The sequence below is a fragment of the Manihot esculenta genome, chromosome 5 (genome assembly GCF_001659605.2).
Source record: "Manihot esculenta cultivar AM560-2 chromosome 5, M.esculenta_v8, whole genome shotgun sequence".
In the NCBI taxonomy this organism is placed as follows: domain Eukaryota; kingdom Viridiplantae; phylum Streptophyta; class Magnoliopsida; order Malpighiales; family Euphorbiaceae; genus Manihot; species Manihot esculenta.
Window position 1 is genome coordinate 28,031,604 of NC_035165.2, and position 17,891 is coordinate 28,049,494.

General features: G+C 32.9%; 2 protein-coding genes across 6 annotated transcripts; both read right to left on the reverse strand.

Annotated features, from left to right (window-relative positions):
- Window positions 1-2,368: 2,368 nt before the first annotated feature.
- Window positions 2,369-16,957, reverse strand: LOC110614877 (transcriptional adapter ADA2a). 5 transcript variants are annotated; one of them, XR_006350656.1, is made up of 15 exons: window positions 16,774-16,957; window positions 15,923-15,978; window positions 15,644-15,825; window positions 15,184-15,249; window positions 14,940-15,065; window positions 14,750-14,825; window positions 14,020-14,080; window positions 13,884-13,939; window positions 13,660-13,761; window positions 12,955-13,177; window positions 12,378-12,588; window positions 11,075-11,389; window positions 10,308-10,502; window positions 3,004-3,441; window positions 2,369-2,904 (listed from the first exon to the last, which is right to left on the reverse strand). XR_006350656.1 is itself a non-coding variant. In XM_021756566.2 (14 exons), exons 1-13 carry the CDS (start codon window positions 16,824-16,826, stop codon window positions 10,308-10,310), a joined length of 1,722 nt encoding a protein of 573 aa, XP_021612258.1. In that variant the 5' UTR covers window positions 16,827-16,957; the 3' UTR covers window positions 8,920-9,306. The 5 variants fall into 5 exon arrangements, 1 of the variants encoding a protein (XP_021612258.1); XR_006350657.1 differs by having other exon boundaries at window positions 3,004-4,618; XR_006350655.1 differs by having other exon boundaries at window positions 3,004-4,641.
- LOC110615423 (cytochrome P450 82A3-like) lies at window positions 2,511-3,689 on the reverse strand. The gene is made up of 4 exons (XM_021757262.1): window positions 3,524-3,689; window positions 3,282-3,458; window positions 2,993-3,179; window positions 2,511-2,904 (listed from the first exon to the last, which is right to left on the reverse strand). The coding sequence occupies exons 1-4, from the start codon at window positions 3,687-3,689 to the stop codon at window positions 2,511-2,513; spliced, it is 924 nt and encodes a 307-aa protein (XP_021612954.1).
- Window positions 16,958-17,891: the final 934 nt, after the last annotated feature.

Consider the following 17,891-nt stretch of genomic DNA (forward strand, 5'->3'; position numbering starts at 1 on the left):
ATAATTCGATCCTCGCCTCAAACAGTTCGGCCTATTGAGTTAAATAAATTTTGAATTAACTTTTAACTTAACTCAAAAAGATTAATTCAAGTTATTTAATAATTTCGTGTTAATTATTATATACAATTCAAAATTATCATAATTCATCGATCTGAAACCGTTTTTCGCATTCAAGTAACAGCAAATCGTTATACTCGATCCCGTTAAATTTGCGACGTATTTATCGTAATTGAATTGAATACCATTGCTAATTAGGACCGCAACTGAATCGAATACAATTGCTAAATAGAACCGGACCCTTGAATATTGTTGTTCGCTAGTATTTCACACGGTTTTATCTCGTTTCAAACGAGTAGTCCTCTCCTTGCAGGTCTACTAGTTCTGCACAATTTATTTAATTTAAGGTAATTCTAATACTAATTAAAACAGTTTGCTTCAAACTAATTCAAATAACTTTTAAATTCACTTTATAGTTAATTCAAAATTATTAATATAAATTATTTAATAGTTTCGTACTACTTATTATATACAATTTAATATTACCGTAATCTGTTGATGTGAGATGTATAATAAGCAGAGTTGATCGTGGATGTGTGACGTCTTCAGCATCCAAGCAAATAGTCGTTGTATCGCCTATTGAGTAGAGTAAAGAACATTACTATTAAAAATCCGAATACAAGAAAAAGATTTATTTAGATAAGATTTAATGTGGAGTGGTTGCTACAAAATATTAAATCCACATCATTGTTGTTTTGTTTTACAAATAATTTTCTAATCAAGCGGTTAAAAGATTTCAAATGACATCACTTAAATTTTGGTGCTTGCATGAACTGAGAGTTAATGAAGTAAGATGAATGCAATTGAAGAATAATCTAGGAGTATTGCGATGGTGATTCAATCAGTAAATAAGCTTTCTTATACGTCATGTATATGTTGGCGGCTATATATATATAGACTTTTGGGCGTTAATTTTAAATGATTTGATGATTTTTCATATTATTATTGGTTGGATGCAAGTTGAGTTACTATTTAAAAGTTTAATTACACCATGCCCTTTGAATATATCCCGTCTGACATTTTAACTCCAAAACTGAAATTAATTCAACTTTGAGATCCAGGTAAGTACTAAAACTGAAAGAAAAAAAGTTACACCAATCAAGGGTGCTATTAGATTATATATATATATATATATATATATATATAGTCTTCCAAAATTTATTAAATTATGAAAATTTTTTCCAAAAAACAAAAAAGAGAGAAAGACGCTTCTTTAATTTAATGCATGATTAGACATTTTCTTAGGTTTGGTTTATTTTATAAGAAAATATTTTTTTATATTTTTTATGTTTATATATTCAAAAAAATTTATTAAAAAATATTTTTAATAAAAAAATAAATTAGTTTTAAAAAAATGATTTTTTATTTAAAAAAAAATATTTTCCACACATTAAAATTTTTATTAAAATCTTTACATATAAATTTATTAATAAATTTTATAATTTAAATTAAAATTAAATAATAATAAAAAATTATTTCATTAAAAACTGTTTTTTAAAAAAGATTTTTAATAAAAAATATTTTTTAAATATAAATTATTTTAGACCAGAGCCTTAATATAAAAAGCAGTGGTTAATTTTCCGCAATTTATAGTTAATGAATGTAGGTAAGCAGTGAAGTCATCGATGTAAAAGGACACTAGCTCACCTAATCTCATACATATGCAAGAGACAAGCAAAAACGACACAGTTGATAAACTAAATTATCAGACCAGGATATTTTCCATTAAAAATTTAATGACTCTGGTTCACAAATGTCTTATTATAATAGCCACATGTAAGAAATTTCTTACAATCTGTAAATTTAATCAATGAAACATTATTAATTTAAATTTAAATGTTAAACCTATTATAATTTTAAATAATATATCACTTATTCATTCACTAGTTATATACATATAAAAAATTCTCGCATAAACTTATAATAGTTATTTATGATCCATCCATACATTATTGAGTAATTTTAATTTGAAAAGTTTTCCATTTAACCTTTATATCATAAAAAAATTTATTAATTAATTTACTAATTTTAAAAAATAGAATAAAATATTATTGATATTTTAAAAATCCATTAATTAAACTCTTTATTAATTCTAATCATTAAATATTATAAAAAAATTTAAAATATTTTCAATTTAAAAGACTAATTAATAAATTTTTTACTTTTTTACGTAAGGATAAATTAATGAGTTTTTTAAAATATAAAAATTAAATTATAAAATATTTAATAACCAAAATTAACCGATGATGAACTGATTAATAAACTTTTAAAACATCAAAAATATTTAAAAAAAAAAAAACTAATAATCGTCTCCATAGAAACTAGACAGTAAATGGAAATTTCCATTTAGCTTCTGTGCATGCAATAGATCTTAGCACATAGTCTAATATTTCTCTTTCCCCATTAATGAAAATACAATAGGTTTTCTTTTTTTCTGTTTGTGATATCTAGATTTAATATGTATCAACGTAGTAATCTTGATGAATTTTCGAAACATTCTTCCGAGAAGAAATCTCAGGTTGAGAACTCGGTTTGATCCAACCCACCCGTGAATCTTGATGAATTTTTGAAACATCCACAATAAGTCGTGTGCCTGCTGAAATATGGTAGCCTCCTAGAGTAGTCTTGCATGGGTTCATGTGGGAGTGACAATGGAGCAGCATGATACAACTTGTCTTTAGGATGGCCTGGAGATGAACCAAATTCTTCATGTCCGACTTGTCTTTACCGACATGGATGTCTAGTTCATATTTGGCTTTCTTCAAGACATCATAGTTTTGAGTAAATAATGATAGTGTCCAAGTCTCTGTAATGGTTGTTGTGTCTGAGATTGCGAAAATAAAAAGCCTACATGAATTCAAGAAGATAATCAACAGATTGTTCATGTGTGTTTTTGATATCTCTATCACAACTATCAACATTCAAGTTGGCATACCAGGCACGTACCTTTGTTGACGGTATCAGCATCTCGACTGGAAAGATCATCTGCACCAGCTGTTCATCATGAATGTGCCTGAAGCTTTCTTCTGCTAGTGTTTCTCTACCCATCCTTCCAATAAATGGTCCAGCTCTGTTGCGGTCTTCCTCATTGGGTTCCAAGCTCCACCCAAAATCCAGCCAATCTTAGAAATGGCAGCTTATAAGACACTACAAACTTACCCGATACATCAAAAAAATCCCAGAGAGCATGTCGCCATCCATAGCTCCTTTCAGCACCCTATCACCATTTTCTGTATACTTCGCATATCCCTTCCCTACTATTATCTTGGGTATCACATTTAAGGTTACATCCCAAAACCATTTCTTCATCTCCACCACAAATATATTGGAGCTACTTTTTTGTTCTCCATCCATCGCCTGTGCAACTCTTTTACAGCCAATACTCTCCACAAGGAGTGAAGCTAAACATAGAAAAGATATAGCCTAGGATTTCCATGGCAAGAGATTTAGGACGACTGGCACAAACTGTCATTAGTAGTAAGGCACTCGTTAGCGAGATTGCTTACAACCAATGTGGGATGCATGCCAAATTTCATGGTGAATATGGCCCATAAATTGTCAGCCAAATTCCTCAAGATTATGTGAAGTGGAAATGACACTGCTAGGAGGGAAGGTGACCAATTACAGGCCATGCTCTAGCAGATTCGGATGTACTTGTTTATTTCTTTCTTGATGTCAAAAGAAAAGAGATTGATGGTGTTAAAAAGGAAAGTATCACCACCATAGCACCTAACAACAGAGAAAGATACGCCGTTGGGGGTTTCAGGTTAAGATTCTGGGGCTATTACAGGATTCAGTATTTAGCTTGCAAAAGCAAAGTAGCGTTCACATGGCAACTTGTTTGCTCTTCATTAACTATGTTTTATACGTCAAGATTAGCTTTAAATCAATTAATCATTCATCCTACTTGCACTTAAAATTATCAATCTAAGAACAAGTGGAGTAATAGCTTGTAACATGAATTTTCTTAAGAAAGTGGTGTTACTTCTGCAACTATTATCAATAAATATTATTGTTTTAATAAACATATTATTATAATGCAAAATATTTTTTTATATATTAGTGTCTGATTGAAAATATTTTTCTTAACATTAAAAAAAAAATATTCTTAACGTTATTATAAAGAATTATTGAATAATTTTTTTTATCAATATATACTTCACTTAACATTATAAGTTTAGTTTGTATAATCATTCACATAGGTATAATAAACACATTTAACCATAGAAGTTTAATTCTCACTCTTCCTTGAAAATCATTAATGATGACCGCCGGGTCTCGCAACCCCTAGGCAAGGCCAGACCCAAGAAAGCAGCACCGATCCAAAGCCCATGGGGCCTTCTTTAGTTGACCGGTCCATCATCTTAAGTCTTGGTCCAGACGCATGAGGCAAGCCGAGTCGTCCGAGCCCAGGTCCGATGAGAAGATATCCAGTCCGATGATGTGACGTGATGAAGGATAGCAGGCTCAATCACTTCGCAGTCCTAACCGCATGCGCGCCAAGGGAACTAAATAGCCGCCTGGCGTGGAGAAAGGGTATGACACTTCCGTACATACGGACCTGCGTGACAAAAACAGGTGGCATTGTAGCAGAGAGGCCATCAGACGTCACTGGCAGACAAAGGGAAAGGAATAAAAGGAAGGGAACACCTTCCTCTCCATCCAAGCTTACACACACATTGTAAACATCAATTAACATCGTTCATCTGTAACTACTAGACCATTAACATTACTTTTGTAATTATTAACACTATTCACCTCACTACATGACCCTGTTTGCAACAACTTCTAAAAGTAGTGGTTAGTGTTTTCACTACTTTATAGAAATTGAACTTTTAGCTAACAATGACAAAAACAACTATTAACTATTAAAATAGTTAGTCTTGCCAAACAAGATACCATATATAACTTCGGCTTGGTTTGTTTTAAAGAAAATATTTTCTTAGAAAATATTTTCTACATTATCTGGCGTTTGGGGTGCTCAAAAAATCTAGTTAACGTAAACTATTTTCCCGATCAAAAAAAAAAAAATTAAGTCATTTTAAGGAAAATGACTCTTTTCAAAAAATAAAACCATTTTCTACATTTTGAAAATCTTCTTAAGACAATATATAAATTTGTTATTATATTTTATTTTTTAAATTAAAAATAAACAATGAAAAAATAAATTAATTTTGATAGAAAATATTTTCCATGAAAAAACATTTTCCACAAAGAATATTTTCTGTAGAAAATATTTTTCTAATATAAGTTATTTTTTACAAACAAACAGAGCTTTAGTGTAACATGAAAAATGGAAGCTTTTTCAATGAATGCTTATTAGAAAGCAAGCGCTCTATTAATTAGTTGATTTGCGTGAGTAATTCAAAAGTTAGGTATACGTTAGACCAAGAAATGATCACATGAAAGGAATTTACCTCAGGTGTCCATAATCTTCAATAACATTATTTTATCGCAAATATAATCTCATAAAAAATATTTTAGAAAGAAAGCATGCACTTCTTAAATGGGTGAATGAGAATAAATTGGTACATGAAAATGGCATTTGTACACAGTCCTTTCCCAAATACACAAGTAACGTTCAAGGTTTTGAAGAAAAGGAATGTGGAAAAGGAACAAAGAATATACTCACTATAATAACATCTTACACCTTCACTGCCTTTCCTAATGTGTGTGTGTGTGTGTGTGTGTGTATATATATATATATTAAACCAATATTTTCATTTTGTTCAGAAAGATAAAATATTAAAAGCTATCTTTTATGACTCAACAATTAACAAAGGCACTCGATACTCATGCAACATAGGTGTTTTAGATGGTAGCTATTGTTGGCTGAAATGAGATTTGTTCTAGATATTTGGTTCCTTGATTCAAAGCTAAAATTATGTTCTGAAAAATGTATTATTTTTTTTTGCTGATGTAATGTTGCCGAGTTTAGGTAGCTGTTTTAGGTACATTTCCACCATACCCAACCATGTCTTGTTACTTGTTGGAGATGATAAACTTTATTGTAAATCTGTGTAATCACCTTATTTTGGCTATATATTGAATGAAATCATATCTCCCACGTAGAGGACAGAGTTAGAGAAATTTGCTGAGATTGTGCTGTTTTCTCAGTTTTGTAACTGATTTTAAATATCTAGTTTTCATTCTAAATATCAAATTTCAGTATTTAAATATCTATTCTCTTCTCCAATTTCCAACAGTGATATCAGAGAGCTCTCATCTCAAGTGCTTGTGCCTGTATTTGTGTTTTTAAGAGACATTTTGAGAGTTTTCTTTTACAAAAAAATTTGTGAGTTTATCAGCAAGATATCTTCTAGTAGTAGTTCTTTTCCGGCAAATGGACCTCCAGTTTTTGCAGGTGAAGCTCATCAAGTTTGAACTGTCAAAATGAAGACTTATTTAAAAGCTCTTAATCTTTGGGATGTAGTAAAGCAAGGACGAGAACAAGTTCAACCTTTAAGAGCAAATGCTATCTTGAATCAGATCAAGAAGCATGATGAGCTGGTGACTAGAAGTCCCAAAGTTACTTGTCTTCATTCTGCAGTATCAGAAGCTATTTTTAGAAGGATTAGGCTTGTGAGGCAGCCAAGAAGGCTTGGAATAAATTAAAAGAAGAATTTGAAGGAAGTCATAGAGTCAAAGCTGTTAGACTCCTAGAGAATTTGAGCTTTTGAAGATGAAGGAAGAAGAAAGTGTGAAAGACTATTCTTATAAGCTTATGGAGATCGCCAATCAAATTAGACTTCATGATGAAAATTTTCGAAATTAGAAAGTAGTGGAGAAAATCATGATAAGTGTTCCTAATAAATTTGAGTCCAAGATTTCAACTATTGAAGAGTCTTGTGACTTAACAGCGCTTACTGTTGCAAAGTTGATCTCCAAGCTACAAGTACAGGAGCAAAGAACTTCAAAGTGAAGAAGTTACTGAAGGAGCCTTCCAAGCTTTCCAAGCCAAGCACAAAGGAAAAGCTTCATCAAGCAAAAAGGAGAATGAAGCAGAAAATAGTGATGGTTATGGAAGAAGAAAATTTTCGCCTTGTGAAACTTGTGGGAAGACAAATCACAGTGAAGATAGATGCTAGAAAAAGGCTCAGTGTAGTTTTTGCAAGAAGCAAGATCTCATTGAAAGATTTTGCAAAATAAAGCAGAATCAAAACCAGCAGCCTGCTCAGCAAGCTAATTTCAGTGATGATCAAGAAGATGAAGAGTTTTTATTTGTTGCAACCCAAGTGTATATGTCACCAAAGAAATACATTTGGAATGTTGGTTGTACAAATCACATCGTAAATGATGAAAGTTTTTTCAGTTCTTTAGATAGATCTGTCAAGACTAAAATTAGAATGGGAAATGGAGAAATTGTTCAAGCTGAAGGAAAAGGCTCAATTTCATTTCAAACAGAGAAAGGTATGAAGCTCATTTCAAATGTTTTGTTTATTCCAAAGCTTGATCAGAATCTTCTTAGTGTTGCCCAAATGATAAAGAAGGGGTATTTTGTGGTATTTAAAAGAGATTTGTGCTCTATTTATGATTCACATAATTGTATGATTGCTAAAACAAGATTGAAAAATAATTGTTTTGTTTTAAATTTGGGAGATATATTTGATGTTTAAGTTGACAAAGGAAAAAAATAAAATTCCAGCTCAGAAAATTGTTTCTATTGGTGTTGAAGAAGGGCACTGCAATATTGCTGTTTTTGATGCTAAAGCCTCAAAAGTAGATAGTTGGAGCAATGAAATTAAGGAGGAGTTCAGGCATGTTAAATCAACTACAAAGAGAGCAAAAGTTATTTGGTGCAAAAAAAGTCCAGCCAAGAAAACTGAAGTTCCTCATGCTTTCAGTAGCAAAATTTTTTTTTAGCTCGGTTACAAAAAGTCATGTTAAGCACATGGGAGAATCAAGAAAACCGTTGTAAAGTTTCATCCAATTGAAAGAAGCTAAACTAAGGAGAATTACTTTTTGAAGTTGATTCCTGCAAAAACAGATTATCTGAATTTAAGTTAGAAGAGCTTAGAGTATCAAGAAAAAATCTGGCTGAAATGAAATTTTTTTCTAGATACTTGGTTCCTTGATTTAAGGCTAAAATAATCAAGGCTAAAATTATATTCTGAAAAATATATTTTTTTTTGCTGATGTAATGTTGCTGTGTTTAAGTAGCTGTTTTAGGTACATTTCCCCCACACCCAACCATGTCTTGTTACTTTACTTGTCGGAGATGATAAACTTTATTGTAATATGTGTAATCACCTTATTTTGGCTATATATTGAATGAAATCATATCTCCTACGTAGAGGAGAGAGTTAGAGAAATTTGTTGAGATTGTTCTGTTTTTCTCAATTCTGTGACTGGTTTTAGATATCTAGTTTTAATTTTAAATATCTATTTTCTTCTCTGATTTCCAACAGCTATGAATTTCTAGCAATAGCTTACCTCTCCAATAAATGGACATCAGAAGCTTCGGCAAAAGCAACTAGTTCACAAACTGAATTTGATTATTCTAGCCCCTCTTCAGGATCAGAAGAAAATACTGCAGCATTGATCCTACTTTCCCATTTTTGCACTCAAAAGATGATGAAAAGAAACACAATGATTAATGCAGATGAGCAAAATTCTACTTTTTATTTTTGCCTTTTTTTAATGCTGGTTATAATCTGTCTGGTTGGTTGGAGTTTGCACTCTAAGATGTGTTCGGCATAAGCATACAATAGAACCCTCCTTTCTTCGTCTATTTTTCCATCAATATGTTAAGGATTGAATCCCTGACAAGTCAAAAAGAGAGGAATGCGGAGACAAAATAGAAGAAAAGGGGAAGAAAGAAAGGGGAGAAATGCAGAGTAGAGAGAATTAGAGAGAGCGATAGAAGAAAGAAAAACGGATTAATATTTGATAAACCTTGGAATCCAATACAAGAGATGATATCTGATTTATATAGCAGACTCCAGAACTGCTAGTAACTAATTCCTCTACTTGATAACAACCTAACTTCTTCAGCTACCTACTTAATTCCTTTCCTACCCTTCGAATGCCACCTCATCAACCTCCACTTAATAACTCTTTTCTCTCTTATATATAACACAATAAACTAAGAACTTGCTTTAAAAAAAGAAAAAGAAAAATGGGGATAAAATATAAACCCCATTCCATTATGGTTTATCTAAACCTAGAAGCACGCACGGGTTCAAAATGACCACATTGAGGATTCCAGATAAGACCAGGTCATACTTCTTCAGCTATACGCCAGCAGTCCTTCCAAAGGAGGACAGCAAACAATTATTCAGAATGCAGATAAAGATATCCTACAAAAAAAAAAAATCTAAGCAAAATAAAGATTCCTACAAGACTGACCGCATCACTAGGTTGGAACTCAGAGAGAGAGAGAGGGAGAAGGGGGAAGATTTTAGAATGGACTTCTTGAAAGATCAGGTTAAGCACAATGAAAACAAATCTACGGAGGCATGAGTAATCCCCCCCGCCCCAACGAAAAATAAATAAATAAACGTAAGAGAGGGACAAAGATACGTTGTTACTGGGATTTGAATCCAGCAACAAAGAACTGAATTTGTTGGAAAACAAGGAAACTTGAAAACAAGATAGCATAGTTTCTCATATGTTGGTAAATTTGGAAAACTTTTATAATTGATCGTCAAATTCCAATTCTGACTTTTCTCGGAAGAATGTTCTACATAGAATACTTTCTCAAACTTTGGTGTAAATTTGGAGAACTTGAAAAAATTGATTCCTAAATTTCCATTTGGAAAACTTCTATAATTAAATACCAAACTCCATTTTTTGCTTTGAAGAATTTTCTACAATACAGACCTTGCTTTCCACAATCAAACATGGCCTAAAATGACCAAGATTGCAAAGGAGAACTAAATTGATTCATATCTAAGGCGAGTAAAATTTCATGGGGGGAGAAATATTGATTTATCCTATTGTTGTTTCTAAGCTCCTCAGATAACAATCCATCTGTAGCTCTTAACAATTTGTAATGTTATCTAGAGGCAAACGCAAATTGAGAACATGCACAACACTCGGCATCCATAATGTCTTATCCTTGGATCAGCAAATATTAGGCCACTTTACCATTGATCAAAAAATGTCCCTACAAAAGAAGCTCTATAGTTCCCATATAAACATTTGCTGAGAAGAAATTTAACACACCAGATGCATGTAGCTATTGGACATTTTCATTTTTCACAGACAAAATTTGCACAAGGTGGTAAACGAGAATGGAAATATAATACCTAGTCATGCTTGACCAATCCCCTTTTCAGCAGCATATCATAAACTTTATCAACTTTGCTTGGATCCACCTTGAACAAGCTATGTGCATCAGATTTCTTGCTAACAGTACCCTTCATTATCTCCTCTGACATTTTCTGAAGCATGCTCAGATATTGTGAAGGTAGTATTCTCAACTCGCCACAAAGGTGTTTCTCCTGTATGCAAGAATACCACAGACAAATAAAAAAAACTGGAACAACTAAAACAGCAGGGCACAATTGAACCAAGAGACTAAACATTAAAAAAAAAAAATCTGAACATTTTTTCCAATTTGCAATCACAACAATTCTTTTACTTTAGTCAATTATAACCAAATATGCAAGGATATGCACTTAAATTCCCAAGTTGTTAACATGTCATACACTCAAATAAAAAATAATTCATACAATTACATATGAGATGGTTATTAACAAGTAATAACCAGGGGAAAAAATCTAATATTATTAAAATGATTAATTATTTACTCATAAAAATAAAAAGTATGGAAAAAAAAATAAAGATAGCCGGCTCTTAAATATACTTGATGTGTTTAAAGAAAAATATCTGCCATATCAGCAATTTGGAGTTTTGTCAAATGTCCTATGAAGTTTAACTATAATTGACACTTGATTAAAAGGCTGTGTATAGTTACTAAAATCTACTCATAATTGCAGATTGGAAAAAGGTGGATTCATTTGCTGATTAACCATAGCTAAAATAAAGTTGAAACAGCCGCACAGCATCATACCGATTCAGAGAGCAAATCAGCCCCAAGGAATCCAGAGATATCCCAATCATCTAAGGAGCTTGAGATTTTATTTGCAATAGTCGAAGGTGAGTCAATCCCACCAATATGTAAACCAGTGGACCCCCTGACAACTCCACGAGGACTGCCATCAACTTCTCCTTTAAGATTACTAGGCCTCTGCAACACTTTACCACTTAGAGCAGCCACTGCACTTTCTTTCACTCTTTTTGCACTTTCATCAGCTTCCTTCTTTTTCTTCTGCTCGATAAATCTATTCACCTCAGCAGCTGTTCGACAGCCAGCAGCTCTAGCTTCCTGCATAATTATTTTTCTCGAATGTTACATAAAGATCACATCTCATTTGGAATGAGTACAAAATGGGCTCAAGTCAGTTACCTAAAGTGTTCTGCAAACAATATCTCGTCATTAGAATTGCTCAATAATTCCAAGAGAAAACAGCTACACTTTTTTTTTTTCTTTTTACCTTTTTGATCTCTTATTAAAGCCTAGTGTATCTGTGTTAACTAATTCGTCAAGAATAATTTTAGTATTTTTCAATAATTATCATTCATAGAAGGAAAGAAAAATTGTTCAATGGAGGAGAAATGTGTTGTAAGCACTGGTAATTCTTTCCTCACTTGTTTTTACACAATGGTGCAGCTTGGACTACTTGGAATTGTCTTTTGGAGTTTACCAGGAGAATTAGATTTCTGACAGGTACACTGAAGATGTTTTTTTATTTGAAAAGGAGAAGGTTTGGAGGGAGAAAATATGCGAGTCATTTGTGATTGTTCTTTTTTTGCTAGTAATGTGGACATTTTGGATCGAGAAAAAATGGTACAGATTTTCTAGGGATAATATTTATTTTTTGCTATAGAAATATAAAAGGGAAATGAGATTACAACCAGAAGGAAAATGTTTGCTCCAAACTAACATGGAATTAAGTAAAGAAAAAAATAATAACACTCATACAGAAAGGTCTCCAAAGTCCAATAACACGGCATATCTGTCAAATACACACCAGTAAACTAGCAAAAATGTAGAACATTAGGTGAGAAGGATGAAAAAAATTCATTGCATACAAGTCTAATTAAGTTATAAGCAAAAAATAATTTTCTAAAATTTGTCAAGAAATCGATTCAAAGCCCATGCATTTGGACAATGAAAAATAGTTTGCTGAAGTATCATTTAGTCCTAAAAGCTAATTCTATTGATAGAACTCTACTGTAGCAATGACCATAATATGCCAGGTATGATCAACTAGATAAGCATGCAGAGGTCAAGTGTCAGAAATGCACCAAACCTGAAGAACCTGTATTCGTTTAACAATCCGATGTTCCTCAATAACCCTCTCCATCAACTCTTCATGCTCTTCTTTTGAGTGGAACCTCATGAAGACCTTGTAACGCTGATATATTTCCCTCTCTTCAGGTGAAAGGGTATTCTCAAATGCATCAGGGTGAAGTAAATTTCTTTCTAATATGAAATCTTTTCTACGTTTCCTCTCATCCAGCCTGTCAACAGGTTCTAAAGTTAAAATGTCATGACATTGAGTTCTAGTCTAACACCTACTGAACTATTTCCTTCTCCTAAGACCTTTCAAGCTTAAGCAGTAAATGCCCAAGGCTTAATGCAGCAAAAAAGAAGGATCAACAAGTTCATGGTATCAGATTGTGGGGTTGCAGATCTGCTATCAAAAGACTGCTCTAGTACAAGACCAAAATCATCATTTGCTTGTGGACTGGTTAAACTATAAGAAAGGTCTTCAGGCCCTGGTGCCAAATAATTTTTCCCGATTTATCTCATTATGTCTAGAATAGAAGTGACTGTCTACCAGTTTGCCCAAGTATCTCTTATGTGTACATTGCAAGTCCACATACCTTTTTGAGTAGATACGCAGAACCTGCAGTTTCAGTTCACGTTCAGCATTGGTGTCAGTGTCCTTGAATTCCATATCTGCCAATAATTGCTCTGCATCATTATCATATTCAATCTCAAATTCCTGCCTCTTGAAATTGTAGCCACTCAGCTCTGTCATTGAAGGCCCTTCCTCTCCTGAAATCCTAAGTTTTTTCTCACCAACACTCCTGTCCGACTGAGAATCTGCCAATGATTTGAAATGAGACAATTACTTTCTCCAAATAACATAGTACATATATATATAGCCAACATACCAGCAAATGCTTGATATATTATTACATTATCTTAATTGGCCTTCTAAAACGATAAAAAAAGTTTCACAAATTTCAATCCATGACTTTAGGCTCCAAAACCTACCTTGAAGCAGCACTGCATATCCAATTAAAAACTTTTCTAGAACAATGTCTAAAGCTCACCACCATCACATTATTCCCTTGCGCATGAATACAAACATCAGATTCCAGATCCCATTGAACAAATAAAGCCTATTTATGAGCAATAATACTGATGAACAAAAGTTATAGGTGTCATGATCTGAGATACACTAATCCAAATAAAAAGGGACAGCCAATAGTCAAATAAGAAGACTCCCTCAAAGAATACAGTTCTCAAACAGCAATGGTTCTCATGTACACTAAATTGCAGATGAACTATAGGAAGGATACCTTCCACTTTAATGGAATCCTTAATCTGGGCCATATTGGAGGCCTTCTTGACTGCACCTGAGAAAGTATTATCGCCGCTTGAACTCATAGAAGGACCAAATTCTGATATCAAGAGGAAAAGCATATTAACAAATGGATTTGCTCGCATATAATCCACAAAAAGTAGCCTTCAAGACAAACAGAAAAATTAATGTGTGAAGAATGAAGATCATCAATAGCCATACCTGCTTTTAAGCTAGATGACAATTGACAAACTACATCTTTTTGTTGTGCTTCACTTCTGATAAAAAACATTCAAGTTCAACAAGGATTAGCAAATTAGAATCACAGTGCAATAAATAGCGCAGGAGAGCCATATACTTGATTATTGTAGATGAGGGAGACTCCTCTTCCAGTGTAAGCCCCCCAAGAGCAGGAAACTCTGTGGCAATAAAACTACATGTCAATACAGCATCTAATCTCACATCGTAGCCGGATAAAAGGGAAAATAGGAACACCAACAGAAGTACTTCAGCCCCATTCAGCATTACATTAAAAACTACTTTTCAAAAAAGAAGGCTTTTGTAAATATTAATTACAAACTGCTTTAAAATGTTATGTAATTTTGTGGCCAAAAAATCCCAAACATATCATATCTTAAAAGCAAATTTCAGCTGCTTTTAACCAAAACATTCAAGCAGCTGTTCTCAATAGCAATGTGAAATAAACCTTTAAGACAATGAGCACAAGTAGGCTCTCTAGTCCATATAACGAAAGATTGAATTTCTGAGCTTTAGATTAATGCAAGAAAACAGATCTAAAGCATGCCAAAGGAGCTACAAAATAGAGGACACAACTGAAAAGGAACACTGGTTGTCCCTTCAACTGAATTTGCCAAAAGGAAGTAATCTCCATAAATGATGCAAACTCATTTCAGCAACCCGTGAATTTATTTAATAATGGTTTGTCACAATAATGTCGTTTATGTAATTTCCAAAGAATATACCACTGCAAACTAGTCAAATTTGTTATGGAAACGTTATCCAATCTCTACATCACATCTAGCCACTAAAAGCCTCCAGGAAAAAGATCAAACCAATGGGAATCTAACCTTTCTTGATTACAACATGTCCTTTAGCCATTGCAAGGAGCTCCTCTCTGCTCTTTCCCATAACATGAGACATGTCCTAAGCATATAAATCAGAACAGTACTATCATAATGACCATTAGATATGCACGCCAATTTTTATACATGTACATACAAGGATAAATATGACATATTCAATGAAGTTAAATCTTACAGGAAGAGGAAAGCATGGAGAATTCATGTAAACAGCATTATAGTGATCAATACATTGTAACTTGCTCTTGGTTCCAACATGTTCTGCAACTTCAGTCCAATTTCCAAATCCATACATTTCAATACCCTAAAAATATGATACGTTTAGCCAACCATCATTTGTAAAAATAAAGGCCAATTCACATTGAATCAACAGCATTTAAGAGAGAAATGAATCCTTATAAAATAATTCGTAAAAGAAATACCTCAAGGAGTAATATCTCTTCATCTGCATTCCAGTCTGGACAAATGAGTGGGAAAGACAAATTGTCCTGTGAAAAGAAATAATGCAAACATATATTGGCTTAAGTAAATCACAGTTTATTCCGTAATTTCAATTTCATTTCATATTGGACTAAAGAATAATATATTCGAGGAATGAAAAATATAAAGGTGATGAAAAGAATGAAAGCAAAAATACCAAATTATTTGGGCACGAAGTCAAAGTGCACATTTGAAGGCACACAGGCCAAAGTGCAATGCAGTTAATTATTGAACTTGAGGCACAAACACATTTTTTCGCATGTGGTTTTACATAACAAATATTGCTAAAAGAATCCTTGAATGCAACTATGGCATGATAAATACCTGTCTAAACCTCAAAAGATGCACATAAACGGATGATTTAAGACACAGTAAAATATATGTTTGAGGGGGAAGTCTTACCATAACCCTGTACGGATGACTGCTTTTATGAGGAGTAACCTCAGCTCCAACAGAAAAGCACTCTATGCAAAGGTCAAAATCCGGACACACTGCACATTTGATGCGAATCATGCCAGTGATGTCTTTATTACAATAATTACAGTGGTAGAGTGCCGCTTTCCCTTCAACCATTTCTTGACATACTGCAATGAAATAAGGGACATGAATAAAGGTATATGAATGCAACTATGCATGCCTGCATGCATGCTTGCGCATGTGTGCAGAAGGCAACAAATATACCCGTAGATGCAGTCTCCGCACTCTCTAGACCGGAACCTGTCTTTTTTCTCTTTGACCTACTCAAAAAACAAGGGGATGAGAGAAGAAAGGAGTGAGGCAACAATGACGATAAAATATTAAAGGCCAGAAGGCAAATCTAGGGCCATGGACCAACATAAACACCAAAAAAGTTACAAAAGGCTATCTAATACTCCAAAACCAGGTATGAATCAGAAAGTCTGGAGGATTGCAACCACAAAGGTTCCCATGACAAAAGTAGAGCATTCTCATTGTTCTTAAAACAGTAGGAGTACTTGACTCAAATAAAGTCATTTGCATTTTTGTTTCTTTTGTCTTCTTCTCCATCTTTTCACTTCCAGAATAAGTTCTGGGAACAGAAAACAATCCTTACTAACAGAAAGAGTTCTGACTTTAAAAAATGAATAATCACACGTAAATACTAACAAGAAAATCAAATTCTTCGCAAACTAGTCCATACAACACAAATCGATTCTTTCTTTTCCTAACAAGAAAAACAAATTCTTCGTAATCTAGTCTATGCAACAAAAAATCAAATTCTCTCTTTCTTTTTTCTCCACAGAGAAAACGTAATGAAGCGAGTTAACCGCGTGCATAGTCTTGTAACTGGACTAAAACGAAAAGAGAATTGAAAATGATTTCCAATTTCGTAGCAAGTTTAATAAAGCGTCATTGAAATAAAAACAGTAAGTTGAAAAGTTCAGCAAGTGTTTGCGTTCTCCTTAAACTTTCTCAGCATCCAATCAATCAATTCCTGATAAAACTGGAAAAAATTTTGCAGCAATTTTGAAACATAAAGAAGAAGAAGAAGAAGAAATCGTTGAAGTACGAACCTGTGGTGGGCGTCTTCATCAATAGAACGGGCCACTGCGCGCGAGCGGCCCATGGTCGACTGATTTGAGAAATCAAAGAGCAAACTATCGAAGAGCTCAGCTTCAATACAAAGTTACGCTCGAAGCAGAGTACGGTTTCGGAACTTATTTGGGAGTTTTCCCGGCGTGAAAACCTCCATGTCGCGTGTTTCCAGGTCAGGCGGTTGATATATGCCACGTCGACGTACTTTGATCCAACGGTTAAAAAGATTAACAGTGTGTGTAGATAATTTGAAGAGGTTTTACAAGATGGGGAAAACAAATTTCAAATCGCTCCCTCAACCTTTGGTCAAAGTTTAATAAGGCCATTTTTATTTTTATTATTTAATTAACACTCAAACTTTTAATTAAGTTCAAATACATTCTAGTCTAATAAAATATTTTTTTAATAATAAAATATCATTTTCTTTAATTTTTAAAAATTTTAATTTTATACTATTTTTAATTAAATTAAAAAAATTCAGGAGAATTCAACACAAACCCATATTTTAGTTTACAGCAAATCTAAAAAAACAGCTATTGAAATAATTCAGTTATTTTTAACTTAGAAAATTTATTAAAAATTAAAATTTATATAATTTTCTAATAATTTATTATTCTTATAAAATGAATAATTTCAAATGAAAACTAAGAAAAATAGCTGATCTAGTTCAGGTTAAGATTATGTGAAAGGGATTGTTAGGGTTAAATTGATCTGGGATTTGTGAGTAATGAGGTGAGATTTGTTGCATAAAAAAACTATGTTCTGGATTTTTTTGTAAAATATTCTCGAACTTTTATATTTTTAAATTTTATTTAATTTTATTTAATCTAAAAGTAAATCATTTTTAAAATTTTTAGAATTAGAAATTTAACATTTTACTAGTAAAAATATATTTTTTATTAATTTAAGAATTGATATTATATAACCGCCGCTCAAAGAAAACCATGAATTGGCACTACGAAATAGAACCACATAATAAGGACCAAGTAAGCAAGAAAAGTAGTCCATTCCGAGAAAGAAAGATACGGACACCCTAACACTCAGATTATTATCAAGATTCATCCGACTTTCAGCTGAGAGAGTCTCATCGCTAAGT

Coding starts and splice junctions, on each gene's coding strand:
- LOC110615423 (XM_021757262.1), bottom strand. CDS start 3,689: ATGGCCTGTAATTGGTCACCTTCCCTCCTAGCAGTGTCATTTCCACTT. Junction 3,180..3,281: donor TGCGAAGTATACAGAAAATG/GTGATAGGGTGC, acceptor GCCATTTCTAAG/ATTGGCTGGATTTTGGGTGG. Junction 2,905..2,992: donor TCAACAAAGGTACGTGCCTG/GTATGCCAACTT, acceptor GAATTCATGTAG/GCTTTTTATTTTCGCAATCT.
- LOC110614877 (XM_021756566.2), bottom strand. CDS start 16,826: ATGGGCCGCTCGCGCGCAGTGGCCCGTTCTATTGATGAAGACGCCCAC. Junction 15,066..15,183: donor AAGAGATATTACTCCTTGAG/GTATTTCTTTTA, acceptor TCATATTTTTAG/GGTATTGAAATGTATGGATT. Junction 13,178..13,659: donor GGATTCCATTAAAGTGGAAG/GTATCCTTCCTA, acceptor AATCATTGGCAG/ATTCTCAGTCGGACAGGAGT.